A 19,264-nucleotide genomic window follows, 5' to 3' on the forward strand; every position below is an offset into this window, starting at 1 on the left:
ACAGGTCAGAGCCATCTTGGCGCTTGGTGCTCATGAAATGAGACGTCGCGGGATCGTGTGTCGGTTCCTTTGCGATACTTCAACACTGCCCACTTGTGTGCCGATGAAAGAATTTTCGACGCTGGTGATTATGTCATGCTTAGGATCGCGTACAGCGAAAGCATTCGGCTGCTCGTGGCGTCTGCACAGAGTTGTCATGAACGTGACCGAAGACTTTGTTTTCCATTGTCCGGATGCGCTATCCGATCTTAGTGTCCGGTTACCACAACCGAAATCGGCTGTGATCAGCAAATGTTTGACGAGGCAGGTATGGTTCATTCTTCGATTCGATCCATCATGGCGACCATGCAAGCTGTCCTTATCTCGACGCCCGGCGACGCGACTGTCCTCAACGTGGGGCCGACTACGAAGCCGACACCTGCGAGCGGCGAGGTCCTCATCAAGGTCCACGCTGCCGGCCTCAACCGCCTCGACATCCTCCAACGCCAGGGCAAGTACCCGCCGCCGCCGGGCGCCTCCGAGATCCTTGGCCTTGACATTGCCGGCGAAATCGTCGCGGCGGGGCCTGCCACGGACCTCAAGGGCTTTCAGATTGGGGACCGTGTGTGCGCGCTCTTGTCGGGCGGTGGCTACGCCGAGTATGCAACCGCCGCCGTCGACGTGCTCCTGCCCGTGCCCAAGGGCTTCTCGATGGTCGAGGCCGCGTCGCTGCCCGAGACATTCTTCACGGTCTGGAGCAACGTGTTTCAGCGCGGGCGATTGAGTGCTGGCGAGACGCTCCTCGTGCAAGGCGGCAGCTCTGGTATCGGTGTCACTGCGATTCAAATCGCGAAGGAGCTCGGGCACACGGTGTGGGTCACGGCCGGCAGCGACGAAAAGTGCCGCGCCTGCGAGGCCCTCGGCGCCGACCGCGCCATCAACTACCGCACGGAGGACTTTGCGGCGGTTGTCAAGGAGATTTCCGGTGGGCGTGGCGTCGACGTCATTCTCGACATGGTGGCCGGCGACTACGTGCCGCGCGAGATGAACTGCCTCGCGGACGACGGCCGCATCGTCATCATTGCGCTGCAGCGGGGGGCGTCGGCGCCCATTGATCTCTCCCAGTTCCTCCGTCGTCGACTCACCGTCACGGGCTCGGGTCTCCGGTCGCGGAACGTGGCGTTCAAAGCGCAGATCGCGAAAGAGCTGCTGGCCACGGTCTGGCCGCTCCTCGAGTCGCGCCAGATCAAGCCCATCATCTACAAGACGTTTCCGCTCGCGGAGGCCACGGCGGCGCACCAGCTCATGGAGTCGAGCGACCACGTGGGCAAGATCATGCTTCAAATTGTCTAAACTTCGCATTTTACATCCTACATCATATACGTGGTTCGCGTTATCTTCGTTCTTCCACAACTTTGCAAATGTAGAGACTAGCAATCACCTTCTTCGTTCGCTTGCGTAGGCACGTCTTGCTCTTCGTCGTCGCGGCTTGGCTAGACTGACACAGGCAATTGACGACGGGGTCGACTGCCTGCGAAGATGGATGGATGCGACGCCGCTGACTCTGAAACAAAGTCACCCGAACCCACCAACACACAAGTTTTGCCGACCGCAAGAAATGGACTTAAGCAACACAGGTCGTGCGCAAAAGAGTTACTCATTCGACTAGACTAGTATGTTCTGGATGGTTATTAGGATGTCAGCCAACGCGCTTTGCGTCAACTTGGATGGACGTTGACGTAACGCGGGCTAGGGTCTGGACGCCTCGATCACGCATGCATCTCGGTGGGTTGCGGTGCGTGTCTTGCAGCGTGGACAGGACCTGCCCCGCACTGGCGCAAAGAGCGTATCTACAACGCGCGTTTGAATAGTTTCGTGGCATCCGACCCGCACAAGCGACTTTGCCCTTTGACAAATGAGGATTCGCTACAGAGGGAAGCAAAAACTTGGATATTAGATATATTGGTCGACGGATTTCTTTGGGGACAGCGCCGTCTGCGCATGTGTCTTCTTCTAAGCGATCTTCTTCTCGATGTCTCTACTTGAGGTCCGAGACATACGAAAGGTCGAGCATGATGGGCTCTTTCGGCGGCGGGTCGCGCGCCATCGTGCTCATGACGGTCGACGCGTTCGAGGCCGACGGCGATGGCCGCAGCACGTTGCCGTTGGGCGTGTTGGGCACAAAGAAGGCGCCCGACTTGAGGTTCAGCGGCGTGTTGCCCGGATCCGAGCTCGTCGTACTCATCGACATCTTGTGCTGCTCTTCGTTGGCGCGGATCGTGCGGAAGACCTGCGTGCGGCGCTCGGTTTGGATCGTCATCATCATGTTGCGCGCGGCTTGGAAGTGGCGACCGACAGACGACGACCCGATCCACTTGGAGGTCTTGCCGCGGGCCTGGATGTCGTAGACCATGAAACAGTCGAGCGTCTCGACGCCGTGCTGGGCCTCCATCACCACGAGCCCCGAGTTGACCACGCTGCAGCGAAGGTACCCGTTGGACTCGCTAAAGTCGGGGCACATCGGGTGTTCGATCGAGTGCACGCAGCGGGCCCAACCCGTTCGGCCATTGTCGTCCTGGAAGAGCGTGCAGAATTCGAGGAGGCAGAGGTCTCGGCAGCGCGTAAACGAGCCAAAGAGCGACGGCTGATCAAGCGCTTTCCAGCGAAGGCCTAGGAACTTGTGCGGGTTCTTCCGGCTCGGCGGGTGGATCTCGAGCACGAGCTCTGTGTCGGCGCAGCACTGCGTGCGCTTGAACTTGGCAGTATCGCTCCGGTCCGAAATGTAGTAGTTCATGACCTCTTGGATCGTGCCCTTCATCTGCTGGTGCTCCATCTCAAAGACAGACCCGTTCTTCTCCTTCTCAGATTTGAGCGTATTTTGGCCGCGGGAGAGGCTCAGGACCTTGGCCGTCGCAATGAGCTGCACGAGGGCCTCTTGGGCAATCGCCATGAGGCGGTCGTACTCTTCCGGGCCGACCGTGTACGGCGGCGCGAAGTCGGGGCGCGACGTCTTCTTCGGACCCATCTTTATGAACTGTGTCGACGTGTTGGAAAGGCAAAGTGAGCGCCTCTACCGAAGTTGCCGTTGGCAATGCCGTGGCTGCGCTTCGAAGGACGTCTGTAATTAGCCTGTAACTGGAGTCCATGTGGTCCCACATGTCAGAGGTGCACTGTCTACGCACGCGTGGAATCATAGTCATACAGGTTTTGTATGGCGACGCGATTGAAGGATCCCGAGCGCTGGCTCTTGATTTGGTCCGTGGTACGAGCCATGTGCTTGTCCGCGCTCACTGGCGGTTAACGCTACCCTTGCAGCACGAACCAACGCTCCGAGCGCGATTGGCAAAAGAAAGGCGGACGAATAGCAGCACGTCGCAGCAAGCGATTACCTCGCTGCGATGAAAATGACGGTCGAGACGACGCGATACGAATCAAAGCAGCAAGGGACACGGCGTGATACAACGCCGCAGATGCTGCGCGCATAGGAGAGAGGGCGCGGCAGAAGCGCGCACCGATCATTGGCCGCAACATACTTGGCGCAAAGTGATTTCTTTTCTCCTCCATTCCTTTGCGCGTCACGAACCGCCGCAGGATCTCTACGGTTACCACGTGGCACGCTAGCCAACGAGAAGGCGTCCATCACGGCCACGTCCAAGCACCCACGGTCCGATCAACTAGTTTGAAGCAACGCCGCCAGAACAATCAGAACGTCGGACACGCTTTTGTAGTCGTCTTCACGTCGCTACGGCCACAACGTTGAAGAACTTTGGCTTCTACACAAATAGAGTTGCCGCTACGCGGAGGAGCGACGACGCATAAGCATCAAGACGCGGAGTGGCAACGTGCCACCAAGCTTGTATGGCGGTAAAACGTTACGTCGTGAACGCTGGCGACTACGAAGATCGTTCCGGCCATTCGACTCGTGCACGACAAGTGCAAGACTGTGATATGTGAGCAACAATAGAGGAGCTCGTGCAACCGACCGGAAGACCAAGTTTTGACCAGTCTTCGTACTCGGTGCAACATTGTGCCCTCGCACTGGCTCGAGAACGACCAAGTCTGCTCTACTGACGTGTAGTGGAGTTCAATACCACCCTGCATCACCATCGAGGCTCGCGAGGATGCCAACCACTGAAGACGCGTCAGTTTGCTTTGCGCTTGAAGCTGGATTTGCTCCTGGCGTTGAATGTTAAAAGCATGTCAAGCATTGCTGAACATCAACGCCAATTAGAACGTAGTCAAATAGATAGATTGATACTTTAGTACATATAAAGTTGGGATGGATCGCGTTTTCATCACGGTTGCCTTGGCTAGAAGTGCAATGCGCAAAGGCTTTGGTGCACCACGTATCAGTACCGTTGTAGCAAGCGGAAACGCTCCTTCCCAATATCTGCGTGCCTACAAGAAGACAGAGCACCTTGAGGTTACCGGTACTGGGATCCGCCCGCCAGTTACGGTTTGGCTCATCCTACCTCATCCTACCGGTATGCCCAAGACGAGATTGGAAATCGCAGTGCGCTCTTGACCTGCTGCAAATAGTGTCCTTCCGTCTTCGTGCTGTTCTGATCTTCTCATTCGCTCACAAAAACCCTCTTTCGCTGCTACTTTTGTTCTCTGTCTTGAGGACTTGGTGCTTTCGTCTTCATAAAAACAGCTCGATGATCGTATCGCTGCGTTGGATTGGCTGAATAGCACCACAACCACCCCGATGAAAGCCATCGCATGTCGACACCGTGGCATCAACGTCTGAAGGCATTGCTCGCCAGCCAGCCATTTGAGGTCTCCCCACCACAGGTGCGTCAAATGCAGCCGAGTTCTCTTGAGGTTCAACGAGGCATCCTCGACGTTCGAAGATTTCGCAGCCGCCGAATCCTCCGCGTCCGTCGGTACCGAGTACTGTCCAACGACGATCGCAGCTAATAGTTGCGCGGCCAAGCGCGCGATGGGTCTGACGCCAGCGCACACGACACAATGGCGCTCTTCCGTGCGAGTACTGTTGCCTCCGATCTCGATTCTATGGCGCCAAATGCGTGGGACAGTCACCTGACAAGAAAGTGCAATCTGCGCCTGTATTTGGCTTGCAGGCCAACACACCCATATTGCACGTATATTAATATGCGCTATATTGGATAATCGCAAGCTCATTTGTATGCACTATTGCATTAAAATACGCCGATATATTGTGCCAAAATGGATTGAATTACGCGCCCAAACTTAGGCAGCGACAAAGCGAGGAGTATCCAAATCACGACTGAAGAACGGCCGATACCGGTACCGGTAGACGACGACGTCGTCGTCAGCACACCTCGTTTGTCCCTAGTATTACAAAAGCATGGCGCTACCCGAGTTCACGCCGCGCCCGCTCACGGCCGCGGACCGCGCGCACTTCCGCGCCCAGGCGACGCACGCCATGAGCCTCCTCGTGCAGTCGATCAAGCTCGTCGCGAAAGGCAATGTCGTCGTCATCGACCGCGTCGGCGACCGTGGACAGCCCAAGTCGACGCTCACGCAGGCGCGTGTGTCGATGCCGGGCGCGCTCGATGACGTCTCGGCCTTCTACCTCGGGACGCTCGACAAGCCCGAGCAGTACTGCAACCAGATGCGGTACGACAGCACCAAGCCTATCTACAACCTCGTGCCGCGGACGCCCAACCACCCGAACCGGTACATGGGTCTGCGCTGGAACGCGTACGCAACGCCGGTGCTCTGCCGTCCCCGCGATCTCTTTGTGCTCGAGGTATATAGCAGTGTGTGTGTGTTTCTGGCGCCATGCTGACTCTTGTCCAACTAGTACTTTGACGAGTTTGTCGACGACCAAGGCCGCCGCGGCTGGGCGCGCTGCATCCAGTCCGTCGAGCACTCATCGTGCCCGAGCGTCCCGGGGTATGTCCGCGCGACGGCTCGCACGTCGGGCTTTGTGGCGCTCGAGAGCGTCGTGCCCGGCGTCGTCGACTTTTTTGTGATTCTCGACGTCGACTTTGGCGGCCACTTGTCGTCGTGGGTCCGCAAGATGATCTTGGCAAAGCAAATGCGCACGGTAAGCATCATCCGCGTTGCAACACACATCCGACTGAATGGGTAGATTCACCTACTCGAAGAGCATTTGAGCTCCATCGTGCAAGACAGCCCCGCGCTGCGTTACTTTCGCGAATGCCGAAAGCTCAGCGAGCCCCAACCGCGCATTACAAGCTTGAAGACGATCATGAAGCAACGCTACTCAACGACAATGTCCGAGCCCGCGGGACCGGAAGAGCGCTCGTTCGGGTCGGCCCAAAGCTCGTGGTCGCTGCGCCAGGCCAAGGAAATGGACTGGAACCTCGCGATGCCTGCCGAGTGCTTTGTGTGCCGCACGCTGCTTCGCGCCGGCGCGCCAACGACGTGCGCCACGTGTAAAAAGGTACAAAATACTTGCAAGCGACGACATTGACCATCGAGTGCAGACGGCCTGTGCCGAGTGCTGTCGCCCCAACAGCGAGCCGCGCCAATGCCTCGTGTGCGCCGAGAAGAACGACGACGGACGTCCACTCCGGCGCATGACGCCCCAGCACGCGCAAGTGTACACGCGCTCGTCCACGTCCAGTGTGTCGCAGCAATGTACGCACCCGTGCTTTGTACACGAAAGCTCACACCTGACGCGTAGGCACGACGCCTGGCCGTGTGCCGACCCGAGGACACCGCCGGGATCCCATCGACCTCTCGTACCTCAATCGTCTCTAAGCGGGGCTGCCTCGGCGCGGTCGAGGAAGGGATTGTATATTTAACATCAGCATGCATCGTCATTGCGTATTTTCCAGCGGAAACTAGTCCTCTTGATGGTGCGATCGTCTGGACTGCAGTAGTGTAAGCAGCTCTTACTCAATAGACAAGGCCGTGGAGACGACCTCATGGCTTGAAGCCGCAACGAGCTGCCGCAACGACAAGCGCCCGAAAGCATCCAAGAAGGAGCTGGCAATCACCCAACTGCGGGTGCTGGTGTATACTCAGTAGTGATAGGGCCAGCCCCGATCATAGAGACACGGTGCGAAGCTCGTGCGATGCGCGAGGGCAGACCCAAATCGAACGGTCGTGTGTGTGGCGGCTGCATAGACGGGCAGAGGCAGCCAACACTGACGCTCAGAAAATAGAGCCGTTCGAAATTTTCAGCCAATCAGACGCCGTCACGGACTGAAATTGGCGCGCTTTCCTGGAGCCAAGGCGCCGCCAGCGAGGACGCATCGACGACCCACTACAATTACCGGTAGCTAGGACGACAAACGACTAGTTGCATATACACTGTATTATAGTTCCACACAGGTTCTACATCGATAGTACGATCTACAGGCCGAGCAAGTACTTAATGCCTGCCGTGCCCATGCCACCGGCAAAGATGAAGGGCACGACAAGCCAGGACGAGGCCATGAGCATTGCCGTGCCAGAGAAGCCGTGGCCGGACGTGCAGCCGCACGCAGTGCTCGCACCAAACGCAATCATGACGCCACCAATGATCGAGGGTAGCGTCGACGGCATCGGCCCCGCGGCTTCGAGTGGCGTGCCAGAGATGAGCGACCCGCCGACAATACCGAGTGCAAAGAGCACTTGAAGCGCCGCGCTCGAGCGCGGGAGCGAGAGCCACGACGGGTTGCCGACGACGTGCGAGAGGCCGGCGACGGCCTCGCCGAGGATATACTTCATAGCGGCCGAGACACCGAGCGACTTGCGCACGATGAACGCCAGCGGCAGCTGGAGCGCACCGACGACTGCACCAGCAATGCACGGGTACCACGCCGAGAGCGCGACCGGCTCACGCACAATAAACTCCAAGGCGACTGAAAACCCGACGCAGGCCACGCCGAGGAGCGTCTGCAGGAGCGGGCTCACCGGCAGCGTCGACGAGATCTTGGACCGGGTCGCTTCCCACTTGGCAATCTGCAGAATGTAAACTTAGCACAAGAAAGAAGTGCGAAAGGTGGTGTACCGGCGCGCGGAGGATCATAGCCAACAGAGTACCAATGACGGTGCCACCAAAGCACGCGGGTGCCGACGCGATCTGGGCGCCGAGCTGGACGTACACCGTGCCGGGGCACGAGCCGCTGATGGTCATGCCCGCGCCGAGGATCGTCGCACCGACGACGAGGACGGTCGAGGTGCTCGGGCTGGACGCGCGCGCGGCTTGCATCTTTTCAAACTCGCTGGGCTGCGCGATGCGGAAGATGGCCTTGGCGATGAGCGACGTGCCAAGCGCGGCCATGAAGAGCTTCATCATCGTAAAGCGCTGAAAGGCCATTTGGTCCATAATGACAAACGGCAAATAGACTTGGGCCTTGTTCATCGCAAAGCCAAAGACGAGACCGGTCGAGAGGACGGTGACGCCCGACACGACGCGGCGACCGACCGACGTCGAGGTCTCGCTACCGGTCTTGAGACGATCCGACTCCATCAAATTCGCGTCCATTTTGAAAATGCGCGAGTGCATTTTTGATGTGAAAAAAAAGACACCAAATAGACACTGTGGGCGCTCGCGATCGAACTACAGTTCTACTTGGTTTCGTCAACCGGGATGACCAGGAAGGCCTGTCTACATGCTACGACAGCCGCAATCCACATGCTGCTAGTAGCCTCGTGGCATAGTGCCAACCGTCGATCGATGCCCGCGCGCACGCACATCTCCTGGTCGTCCAGGACATCCTCCTCATCACAGTTGGTGCTGCTAACATGGTCGTTGCGTCATCTTTGGCGATACGTGATCGAGCTTACACGCGTGGAACAGGCGGCGTCTAGTACCCAGGTATACGTACCGTACCGTGTCATTGACGTGTGCAAAGTCAGAGACACGAGCACGACACGGCGACTCGTACATGCACCGGTGCCATTTTAGTACAGATGCGCCGTCCGAATCGAGCAGAACACCAACTAGTACTCGTAGCGAGGAGGTACTCTGCCAAGGTGAAGGTTGTGGCGCTATACTCCATTACGTCCTCCTCCATCCAGCTTGCGTCGCTCATCGGTGGTGGCATCCGGGTCGTTGAGTAGCCTTAAAAATGAGTTTTGGTCTAGTGGGTGGGGTATGAAGTCGAGTAGTCTCTGCGCTCTTTACTCGGCGACCGCTTGGAATCGCAGCATGACGGGCTTGGCGATGTTGCGCAGCACCTTGGTTGTGTTGTCAAAGCCGAGGTCCACGGCCTTCATCGAGCCAATTTCGACAAGGACGTCGCCGACAGCAACGCGGCGCAGGCCCGCACACGTGCTCCGGCCCGTCTTGCGCGTCACAACAGGCACGGGGCCCTTGTCGGTCGTGAGCTCCTTGACCGTGAGCCCGAACGGACCGTCGCTCCACGTGACAGCGTACATGCTGGCTTCGTCGAGAGTGAGGGCAGGCGGGGCGACCGAGCTTCGCTGGGAGACCGTGTCGTCGTACGTCGCGTCGGCGCGCGCGAGGCGGAAGCGCAGCGTCGCGGGCTTGGGCACCGACTTGATGACTTCCATGGCCTTTTCAAACCCAAGGTCGGCGCACACACGGTCATTGATCATGATGAGCTCGTCGCCGGGATGCACGAGCTTGAGGTGCGGCGAGTGCCCGCGACCCGTGAGCCGCTTGACGTACGGCAGCTCCGCCGACGTGACGCCCATCGTCATCCCGAGGCTGCCTTCTTCCCAGTAAAATTCGTACTCGCCTTCGAGCACTGGCGGCAAGACCGGGCCGGACTTGACCGCCTCCGCGTCGGTGCCCGCACGCTTGAAGCGCATGATGAGCGGCTTCTTGAGGTCCTTGAGCATGCCCATTAGCGCCGGCATTTTAAACTCGCGCGTCGCGTTCGCGTTGATGTAGAGCAGCGTGTCGCCTTCCTTGACGACGCGCGCGGCCGCCGAGACGTTGGACGAGACGCGCTTCACGATCGGCATCCGGTTCGCTGGGTCCTCGACGAGCACGAGGCCGAGCGACCCGCCTTCCCAGTTGAAGTCGTACTCGTTCCGCCGACGCGGCGGCATCATGCGCACATCGAACTCTTCGTCGCACTCTTCCGAGATGTCCGTGTTGGTCAGCGACGCCCGCCGCTTGCGCTCGTCGTGGCGGTAGCTCTGCCGGCCGCCGACCGTCGACGGCTCGCTGTACTCGCTGAACGACGACGACGTTGTCGACGAGGCGTACGAGGACGGGACCTTGTGTCGCTGCGGTGGCGCAAATGCCGGTTCGGCGTAGGGCTGTTGTTGTTGTGGTTGTTGCGGGTACGGCTGCAGCTGTTGCTGCATCTGCCCGTGGCGGTGCGAGTCGCGGCCACTGCCGGCCTCGAGCTGCTGCCGTTGGGCACGTAGCCGATGTTGCAAGTCTTGCACAGTCGGTGGCGGCGCCGTCGCATTTGGTCGGGCGTGCCGAGACGTTGCGTGCGGCGCCGGCGGTGGCTGCCGGCTGTGCGCCGGTTGATGTGATGGCGGTTGCTGGTACTCATGGTGTGCTTGCGACGGCGGCTCTTGCTGGTAGTACTGCTGGTGCGTCGGCGGCGTCTGGTGGTACTGCTGCTGGTGCGTAGGCGGTGCTTGACGATGGTGCGGTGGCGCGTGCTGGTGGTTCGGTGGCGCCTGGTGGTACTGCTGCTGCTGGTGCGTCGGCGGCGGGTGGCGGTAGTGTTGCTGATGTGACGGCGGTTGCTGGTATTGCTGAGGCGCAACGTACTGGTGCTGTGGCTGCTGCGGCCGCGGTGGCGCATGCTGCTGCTGAGGTTGCTGTTGCGCCGGCGACTGGCGCGCATGGTTGTAGTCGTAGATGGGCGATCGGCCTTGAGGCTGTCGGCCGGGCGCGCCCCCGTTGGTCTGGTTTGCGAGCCGCAGCTTGAGCTGCTCCATGCGCTGGCCGACCTCGTCCGTCATGACCTTGGTCTTCGGGGCTCTCTTTGCAATTGCGTTACGGGACGTCTTTGTATTCAGTCCTTGACTATCCGGATACATGTCCGCGCGGCGCTAATTATGGCGTCGCACGCTGCATCTTTGCCAATTCTCGCTTAATTATGGCGATGTGCCATTTTTAGAGCGGATTTTAGTATAAGCAGCGCTCCGTTACCAACCACGCCCTCAATACAAATACCGTAAGCCTCGAGATCAAGTTGACAATCCACCCCACCTCGCTGACATCGCTCCCGTCGCTGCCAATGCTTTCAACGGCCATCGCTCGAAGCCCCAATGCTGGCCCAGCGTCGCACTTCGACCTGGTCTTGGCTCCGTACAGTACATGTCCTTGGCGTTGCAGTACACCCCGTGGCGACGTTGCACTGCAACACACACGAGCGTACAGTGTAGGGCACCCAGCCAGCGCGATTACTTCGACGCTTTGGCACCGTGGCGCGCACGACGGCGCGATGGCGTCACAGAGAGTCACGTGCATGTAGAAGAGCCTCGAGATCGCCGACGCCGGTGAATGGCCACAACCATTCGAAGTCGAACCTTGGCCACCGCCGAGGTAGAGCTGGTACTCTAGTCGAGTGGTATGTGGGGCAACGCATGTGATGCAGACGATGGATAGTAGTTTGTACGAAATGGACTTGAACGAATGACAGTTAGAGAACATACTCGAGCGCAGCCGTCGACATGCCGCCGAGAAAAATGGACGGGAGCACGAGCCAGGACGAGCTCATTAGCATGGCGGTGCCCGAGAGGCCGTGGCCGGATGTGCACCCGCCGGCGAGGCTCGCACCAAACGCAATGAGCGCGCCGCCGATAATCGAGCGGAGCGTGCTCGGTGCGTAGACGGCAGCTGCTTCCGGCGACGTCGCAGCATAGGACCCGGCGAGAATCCCAAGAATAAAGATCGCTTGCGATATGTCCGAGAAGCGGGGCAGCCACGACACTGTCGACTTGCCCATCGCGCTGCAGACAACGCTTGAGACTTCGCCGAGCGCAATCTTCATGCCGGCCGAGGCGCCGAGCGACTTGTGGAGAAGAAGCGCCATGGGCAGCTGGAGCGCGCCCACCACCGCGCCGGCCACGCTCGGGCGCCACGACTCGATGGACAGGTGTTCAGGGACAACAACTTCGAGAAGGGTTGCCAGAGAGAGACACGTCAGGCCGAGAAGCGCCTGCGACAACGGGCCAAAGGGCATTGTCGTCGCTACCTTGGGCTTGTCGGCTTGCCAATCCGCGATCTACAGAAGACAGAAAAGCATGAGTTGGGGAGTTGGTAGACTCAAGCGACACGTACGCGGAAGCGAAGGGTGCCGGCGACAAACGTGCCGAGTGCAGTACCCGCGAGGCACGCAAGCGCCGACGGCAGCTGTGCGCCGAGCTGGACGTACACCGACCCGGGGCACGAGCCGCTAACGGTCATGCCCGCACCGAGAAGGACGCCGCCGAGCACGAGCACGGTCGACGTGCTCGGGTTGCTTGCACGGCTGGCTTGCATACGCTGGAACGTCTCGGGTTGCAAGATGCGAAATATTGCTTTCGACACAAACGACATGCCCAGCGCGCCGACAAACATCTTCATCATCGTGAACCGCTGAAAGCCCATTTGCTCCATGATGACGAGCGGAAGGTACACTTGGCCCTATTTTGAATATTCCCTTAGAAGGTCGACGAACGCGCCAAATTACCTTGTTCATGGCAAAACCAAAGGCCGCGCCGGTCGAGAGAAGCACGACGGTGTGACGTGGCGGCGGCAGCGACGGGTTCAGAGTGGCGCTTGTGGTTTTCATCGTAATTCGAAAGATGCTAATACGTACCAGCGTCCAGCGGTGAAGACGCCAAGAGGTTGCGTGGGTGGCAGCGCTACGTCATCGCAATTACCGGTGGCAGCTGCCGTCATGGACCACCACGAGATGGCGCGCCAAGTGTCGATCGCGCCGATCGAGCCAATCACACGCGCTCGAATTCAAGTTCAAGTCGGGATTGCGTCATCTTTGGACCACGGGATTCGCCTATCAACCCTGAGGTCGAGAAAGCGCTGTCCACCGTGCGCCAGAAGAGAAGACCGTGCACCCGAGCCAAGGTACTTGCTTGATTGTCGTCTCCTGTTCACGTGGGGGTTGAACCACATGTACTTGGTCGCCCATGACACAGTGCAAATATGAACGACTTCCACAATGGACGAGGCAAAGGACTGCAGCTATGGACATTAATCTCGCGCCGCGAATATGCGCTTCGCTGTCTCAAAGGGCCACATGGATGCAGGAAGCTACGACGCGTCCATGTGCTCGAGTCCCTCCATATTCGACGCCGATCGTCTTGGATGTCATTCTATTGCGTTGTCCGCTTCACTACGTCATCGCCATTACGTGTTGAAGTCGAATCTAAAAATAGAAATTAGAAGCTTGGTTCGATATATCTATGACATTATTGTCACCCTCTTGAAGCAGGGTCGGGGTTAAGATCGTAGAGCGTACACGGTCGGGGTTAAGAGCGTAGAGCGTGCAGGGTCGGACGATCAAGCAGAACATGTTATTCGAGGACCTCCATGCTGGTCCATCGCGATCGACGGGCGCGTCTCTAGCGCCGGCGAACGCACACGAAGGTCGACGCGAGAGAGGTCGCTCGTCTCAGTGATACATGCCCGCACTGGCTGTCGCTGATCGGTGATGAACGCAAACGTCGTTATCCGCAAGCTTCAACCACGCGCGTTTACGTAGCCCTGTATTTTTATTTTGTTGGCTTCCACAACACACGATGCATCGCCTCCTTCCGCACCTGTTGCCACCGGCGCATGCGGCAGTGCCCCTCGATGTGCTCCTCGACATGACCTCGGGCGACGACGAGTCCATCAACGAGGCCGACCTTCTGGGCCCCGCGACGCCACTGGACTTCCTGGATTTAGACGCGACCAAGAGCCGGCGCCTCTGTCGAGCGACCGGCTGCGAGAAGCGATCGCGCTCCCACGGTTTGTGCATCGCGCACGGAGGCGGGCGTCGCTGCGCCGCCGACGGCTGCCCGCGGTCGAGCCAAGGTGGCAACTTTTGCATCAAGCATGGCGGTGGCAAGCGCTGCAAGATCCAAGGGTGCAACAAAGCGGCCCAGTCGGCGATGCTGTGCAAAGCCCATGGCGGCGGCCCGCGCTGCGCAGCGCCCAACTGCCAACGAAGCTCCCAAGGAGGCGGCCACTGCCGATCGCATGGCGGTGGCAAGCGATGCTCCGTCGAGGGCTGTGAGAAAGGCGCCCAGCGCGGCCAGTTTTGTACGCTCCACGGCGGCTCGCGGCTCTGCGTCGTGCTCGGCTGCATGCGCAACGACCGCGGTGGCGGCCTCTGCGCGACGCACGGAGGCGGCAAGCGCTGTTCAGTTGATTCGTGCGCCCGTCCGTGTCGGCGACAGGGCCTCTGCGCCATGCACCTTCGCCTCGCAGGCCCAAGTGCTCCGACGACACCTCAATTAAAGTAGTATATATGTATTAACGTTCTTAGTCGTAGCAACGCAACACGGACAACTTGTCGTCTCGCTGCTCCGAACGCTGAAGGCATGGCCGCGGCGCGACCTTGGGCGGTGGTCATCAGGACCGCGTCACGGGTTGATCGTAATCCAGTGGTTTACTGGGCGGCTAATGACCGGCTTTTCGGTAATCGGAGCGTTTACTCGCTGCCGAGACAAGCCATGTTGCGACGAACGTCATGACGTAGGTACTGCGGTGATGTCGACAAGTGTCGTGGCAGGAGTTGCGACGGCAACCCCAACCCCAAATGGAGCACTTGCATAACCTAGTGTTTACAACCCTAAAATCGACAAAATGTCTTGCAATACCCGTAGCTTGTTTCGATTAATCCTATAATGATCCAACATGCTCGATGGATTAGGCGCGGGCAACCGCGAGCGCGACCATGGCATCCCACGTGCGCTCAAAATACTGGGCCCAGAGACGCATGAACTTGACCTCTCGCTTTGTCGTGCTTTTGAGATGACACTGCAGCGTCATGGCGTCTGCGAGGGTGTCGTCGACGCTGTCTGGAATTGCCTCGTGCTCGACCGAGAGCTTGGACGTGAGCACGAGCTTGACGCGCGCTTCGTTCGTGTCGGAGGGTTCGACGAGCAGCCTACGCACTCTGAGCTGTCCACGAAATGGCGGAAGGGTGCAGAGTCTACCAGCCACACTCGTTGTCGGCAATGGCCCCGCCCGTCGCCACGCCCGCGTCTCTGGCCACGGAGCTAACACGCGTCCATGAGCATTTGAAAAATGACGCTTGCTCGTTGGTACCGCCACACGAACACGATGCGGTCGGCCTCGACGTAGCGCTTGACGACGAGGTTGCCCTGGACTGAGATGGGCGCGGTCGCGTCGGGCGAGAGGTTGGCGCTAAACGCCACGTACGCGGCGTTGGCATCGAGCAGCTCGCCGCACTGCATATTTCATCATTATCATCATCATCCAGTCAAATAACATCACGGTCTACTGGTGTACCTGGTAGAGGGCACCGGGTTGCTGGGAATAGTCGACGCCACCGCTCCAGATACGCCAGACGGCGTCCGCAAGCGTCGTCCATGGCACGGCGACGGCATAGCTGCGCACCATTTCGATGGCTTTGGCGTTGCTCAGCGGGTCGCAGCAGCAGCGCAGCGCCGGAGCGCACGCAGAACTCTTGGTGTCGAGGCCATTCTTGACGAGCACGGCCTCGAGTCGGTCGTACTCGTTGTCGACCAGCGCATGCAACTCGGCGGCTGTCTCGCTCGGTTCGAGACGCCACGCATCGCGCTCGACGGGACTGCTGCCACACGCCTATCGTGGGACGGTTGATGCGGGACATTATCGTGGGAAACGAGAGATACCGAAGCGAGGCGGGGTCGCTTTGTAATGAGGCGCTGGAGCTCGTCCGCGAGCGCCAAGTGCTCGTACAAAACGGCGCGGAGGCTCTCGTTGTCGCGAAGCGCCTGTCGGTGCTGCGCACTCTGCGCAAGCGCGGCGGCTTCCCACGACGCCGGTGTCGAAAAGTCGCGCTCGATGCACTGCAGCGTCCGAAGCGTCGAGACGCGCTCCGAGAGATCGCCCACCGTTCGTTTCAGGTCGGCCATTTCGTCCTTGAGCTTGGCGCGGTCGCGCTTGCATCGCTGCGCACGGTCGGCCAGCCGCTTCTCCTTCTTTGAGAGATTGCTAGGCGCACCCCCACTGCAACACGTGGCAGCTTGCGCACCGCGCGGAGAGCTGCTACAACAACTCGATGTATCGCTGCACGACGTCACCGCGTCGCTGCACGAGGTTGTGCTCGCGGACGACGAGGTGCAACGCGCGGATGATGCCATTGGCTTGGATACGCGTCGCGTGCTTTTGGGGGCGGGTGCGCAGCAAGACGGTGCAACGGGGGCGCATGATGACGCAGAGCAGCACGATGGCGCTGGCGTGCACGAGGGTGCCAGCGACGGCGTCGAGCAGCAAGAGGAGGACGATGTTCGGACGCTCGACGGCGTCGAGCTGCAAGATGCTACAGTGCTACCGCAGCCCGATGCACCCTGATAGGGGCCATCGCCGCAGCGCTGTGCCGGAAGACAAAGGAGGAAGTCGACCTCGGCCAGATCTTGGAGAAGCTGGGCGTCGGCGCCGTCCATGTCACTGCAGGTGTGCGAGTCGCGTATGCGCTGGCGTTTTTTTAACAGCGAATCGGCTCGGTTCTATTCGTCTTGTTTGTCGTGATCGCCACAATTACCACATCTACCTGCCACCTCCAACGCGCGACACCACTGCGCTCGTATATCGTGCGCCACACGCTGCCCACAACGCTACGAAGCCGAATGCACCGTGCAATGTCATGCATAGCTCGTGGCGGTTTGCCGCAACCTCGATCAACGGCCATCACCGAGGTGCGGCCAGGTTGTATGGAGCGGAAATTCTCGGCGATGATTGGCTCGCCGGCGGCGTCAACACCGCCAGTGTCATAATTGTGAAGCGCGACGATGGACGCCATCGAGTTGGACGACCTCGCGTTCTACGATACGACCGACCTCTGCGACGTCGAGGACCTTCTATTTCTGCCGCTCTCGAATGACGCGCCGATTAAGCCCAAGAAGCGCATTCGGAAGCGCCACGCAGACGAGATGCGCTACCTGCAGGCGACGGTCGCGGAGCTCACCTCGCAGCTCTCGGTGCTCGAAACCAAGAAGTTCGACCTCGTCGCCGGCTCCAAGTGGGAGCACATCGCGCGGCGTCAGGCCGAGGAAGCTCAAGTCGCAATCCAGAAGAACCAACGGCTCAAGGAGGCGCTGGAAGAGCAGCTCCATTTGGCCCAAAGCCTGCAAAAGATATTTGCCAAGAAAACAAAGGTGCTCCGCAAACCTTCGCAGGACATGACATGGCTTGTAGGTCGAGGCGCTCTGCGACGATGTCTACGTGCCGTGTCAGCTCAGCATGGACCCAATCGCGCGGGCTGCGAGCATGCGGGCGCTCCTGAATGCGCAGTACGCCAAGCTCGAGTCGGCGTTCGTGCAATACGGCATGGTCGACGTGGCAGTGCCATATCGGAAAACAGAAATCATAAACGAAGACGCTTTCAACCGCCTGCTTCTTACGCACGTGGGCGCGATGGTCGCCCCACGCCCCGTTGCCGCCACCGCCGCGTCGATCTGGGATTTCTTACAGCTCGAGACGCCTGTGGTCATGCCCAGCTTTATGATGAAGGTCCGTACAATATGAATAAGGTGGCCGGCTCACATTGTGTAGCGACTCGAGCGCGTCGATGAGGACGTGATTTACATGCAATTTGTCGCATTTTGCCCCGGTATACCCGACATGCGCACCAACTATTGCATCGGGCGGTACGCGGACGGTGACCGCGTCTCGATCGTGATGCGAACGATCGGGAACGACGCGCCGAGCACCCACGCCATTTCGACGGGCGACTCGAGCCAGTGGTATGGAAGCCATTGTGTCCTTCAGGGATATGTATTGACCAGATGCATAGGATGACAATGGAGCCGGCGGAACGAGGCGCGTCGACACTCATTCGGTTGGCCGAGTACATTCAATTCCCGTACAAGCACCGGCATGCCCCGGGGGAAGGCGACAACTGCAGCAGCAGTGACGAGAGCGATGCGCCGGACCAGAGTCTCTCGCAGTATGTTTTGCAGATCTTTACTCGCAACCAAGAAGCGCTCGAGGCGTTGACGTTCGCGACGCTGTTCCCCGGGTGCGAACCCCCCGCCATGGGTTAATGGACCGAAGAGTGTAATGTACTACAGTATCTATTGCAGCTTTGGATCCTGTTAAGAGGGCTGAAGAAGAAGGGGTCTCACTGGGATCCAGCATACCGGAACACTGCTGCTTTGCCGGCCTGACCAAGAACCGAGTCTTTCGTCACCGGCTGCCGATTGACGCAGCGCAACGACGAGAACGCACCACTACCGGTGTTCAGCGTGTCGAGACGCTATGCAGCAGATTGCACGTGGTGCCTGGGCAAGGTTCGCACGCTGAGCCGCGATCTCAAGTACATATTGATATCCTGAAGTTTGGTTGGCAGCTTGGAATTTCCTGGCGTGCAACCCCGTTGAACGAATACCTTTGCAGAATAAAATCGAAACGGTAGTGCCGCTTGAAAAGGTGTAAAATACCAGTGACCTGGCGTGACGTATGCGGCTAAGCTTAGTTAATTTTTGTTGTGGTCAACGGAGCACATTTGATTCTTAGATACAACTGATGAGCACCCAAGCACGAGCTACAACAGTATCGCATATGAAATACGAGTATTTATGTATTGTGCGCACATGCTAGTGTTTGTCCTGACCATGTTTTTTGCCTTTGTAGATGGCTCAATCCAGTTCTCCCAGCGTAGCAGGAAAAGTCGTCTTGTTTCCGGCGCCGGAGTGGAATGACCGTTTCGTAAAGCCCAATATATATTTTGCGAGCACCAATTTGTCTCCAATGCAGTCTCTCACCAACCATCAGTACGACGAAGTGCTTTCTGAGGAGATAATAGCATTTTTAAAATGTAGAATAAAACTAGTGACGGCAGAGAGGTTCGATGTGGGTCTCATAAAATATCATTGGTACCCATGCTTACATCTCTATCGTCACCGGGTTGCGTGGCGGCAACTTGTAACAGCAAGCTTCTGGCTGGGTAGAGTTCTTCAAGGGGTATGTCACTGTAGTCAGGGATCTATCCACGCCATGTGGAGGGGTCGCCCATCCCAAACCAGGAGTAAACATTGGGCAGTATCCGGATGGATCGCTGTCCGAGGTTTCTAAGGAAGTGTGCAACGCCTCAGGCTGGATAACAGAGCAGGGAAAAGCACTCGCTCTTGGTAGTGGGAGGAACACGGCCCTGAATGGCGATGGTCTCTAACTCCAGGTACTGGTGTACTTCGAAGAGAAACTCGAACCTTTTTTTATATTCCTTGTTCAATATTTTATCCGCGT

General features: G+C 58.7%; 9 protein-coding genes across 10 annotated transcripts; 4 read left to right on the top strand and 5 right to left on the bottom strand.

Annotated features, from left to right (window-relative positions):
• Positions 1-307: 307 nt before the first annotated feature.
• On the top strand, positions 308-1,430 carry SDRG_10789 (NADPH2:quinone reductase; the record flags this gene model as incomplete). The annotated part of the gene is made up of 1 exon (XM_008616800.1): positions 308-1,430. A coding segment is annotated over one exon (1,025 nt), but the record flags the coding sequence as incomplete, so codon positions are not given.
• Positions 1,431-1,910: 480 nt separating this feature from the next.
• Positions 1,911-3,095, bottom strand: SDRG_10790 (hypothetical protein). Its single transcript, XM_008616801.1, has one exon. It carries the CDS (start codon positions 3,002-3,004, stop codon positions 2,018-2,020), a length of 987 nt encoding a protein of 328 aa, XP_008615023.1. The 5' UTR covers positions 3,005-3,095; the 3' UTR covers positions 1,911-2,017.
• Positions 3,096-5,225: 2,130 nt separating this feature from the next.
• Positions 5,226-6,779, top strand: SDRG_10791 (hypothetical protein). Its single transcript, XM_008616802.1, has 5 exons — positions 5,226-5,716; positions 5,771-6,016; positions 6,062-6,376; positions 6,420-6,573; positions 6,620-6,779. Exons 1-5 carry the CDS (start codon positions 5,312-5,314, stop codon positions 6,694-6,696), a joined length of 1,197 nt encoding a protein of 398 aa, XP_008615024.1. The 5' UTR covers positions 5,226-5,311; the 3' UTR covers positions 6,697-6,779.
• A 447-nt stretch (positions 6,780-7,226) lies between these two features.
• Positions 7,227-8,452, bottom strand: SDRG_10792 (hypothetical protein). Its single transcript, XM_008616803.1, has 2 exons — positions 7,934-8,452; positions 7,227-7,884 (listed from the first exon to the last, which is right to left on the bottom strand). Exons 1-2 carry the CDS (start codon positions 8,429-8,431, stop codon positions 7,294-7,296), a joined length of 1,089 nt encoding a protein of 362 aa, XP_008615025.1. The 5' UTR covers positions 8,432-8,452; the 3' UTR covers positions 7,227-7,293.
• Positions 8,453-8,817: 365 nt separating this feature from the next.
• Positions 8,818-10,839, bottom strand: SDRG_10793 (hypothetical protein). Its single transcript, XM_008616804.1, has one exon. It carries the CDS (start codon positions 10,819-10,821, stop codon positions 9,049-9,051), a length of 1,773 nt encoding a protein of 590 aa, XP_008615026.1. The 5' UTR covers positions 10,822-10,839; the 3' UTR covers positions 8,818-9,048.
• Positions 10,840-11,456: 617 nt separating this feature from the next.
• On the bottom strand, positions 11,457-12,711 carry SDRG_10794 (hypothetical protein). Its single transcript, XM_008616805.1, has 3 exons — positions 12,537-12,711; positions 12,146-12,490; positions 11,457-12,089 (listed from the first exon to the last, which is right to left on the bottom strand). Exons 1-3 carry the CDS (start codon positions 12,636-12,638, stop codon positions 11,505-11,507), a joined length of 1,032 nt encoding a protein of 343 aa, XP_008615027.1. The 5' UTR covers positions 12,639-12,711; the 3' UTR covers positions 11,457-11,504.
• Positions 12,712-13,589: 878 nt separating this feature from the next.
• On the top strand, positions 13,590-14,462 carry SDRG_10795 (hypothetical protein). The gene has a single exon (XM_008616806.1). It carries the CDS (start codon positions 13,606-13,608, stop codon positions 14,311-14,313), a length of 708 nt encoding a protein of 235 aa, XP_008615028.1. The 5' UTR covers positions 13,590-13,605; the 3' UTR covers positions 14,314-14,462.
• Positions 14,463-14,657: 195 nt separating this feature from the next.
• Positions 14,658-16,521, bottom strand: SDRG_10796 (hypothetical protein). The gene is made up of 5 exons (XM_008616807.1): positions 15,691-16,521; positions 15,326-15,640; positions 15,122-15,264; positions 15,010-15,072; positions 14,658-14,960 (listed from the first exon to the last, which is right to left on the bottom strand). The coding sequence occupies exons 1-5, from the start codon at positions 16,462-16,464 to the stop codon at positions 14,720-14,722; spliced, it is 1,536 nt and encodes a 511-aa protein (XP_008615029.1). The 5' UTR covers positions 16,465-16,521; the 3' UTR covers positions 14,658-14,719.
• A 24-nt stretch (positions 16,522-16,545) lies between these two features.
• Positions 16,546-18,101, top strand: SDRG_10797. 2 transcript variants are annotated; one of them, XM_008616809.1, is made up of 4 exons: positions 16,546-17,175; positions 17,216-17,530; positions 17,573-17,763; positions 17,806-18,101. In XM_008616809.1, coding segments are annotated over exons 1-4 (873 nt in total). In that variant the 5' UTR covers positions 16,546-16,809; the 3' UTR covers positions 17,807-18,101. The 2 variants fall into 2 exon arrangements, with proteins under 2 accessions (XP_008615031.1, XP_008615030.1); XM_008616808.1 differs by having other exon boundaries at positions 17,814-18,101.
• The last annotated feature ends 1,163 nt before the right edge of the window (positions 18,102-19,264 follow it).

The sequence above is a fragment of the Saprolegnia diclina genome (genome assembly GCF_000281045.1).
Source record: "Saprolegnia diclina VS20 unplaced genomic scaffold supercont1.37, whole genome shotgun sequence".
Taxonomy (NCBI): Eukaryota; Oomycota; class Saprolegniomycetes; order Saprolegniales; family Saprolegniaceae; genus Saprolegnia; species Saprolegnia diclina.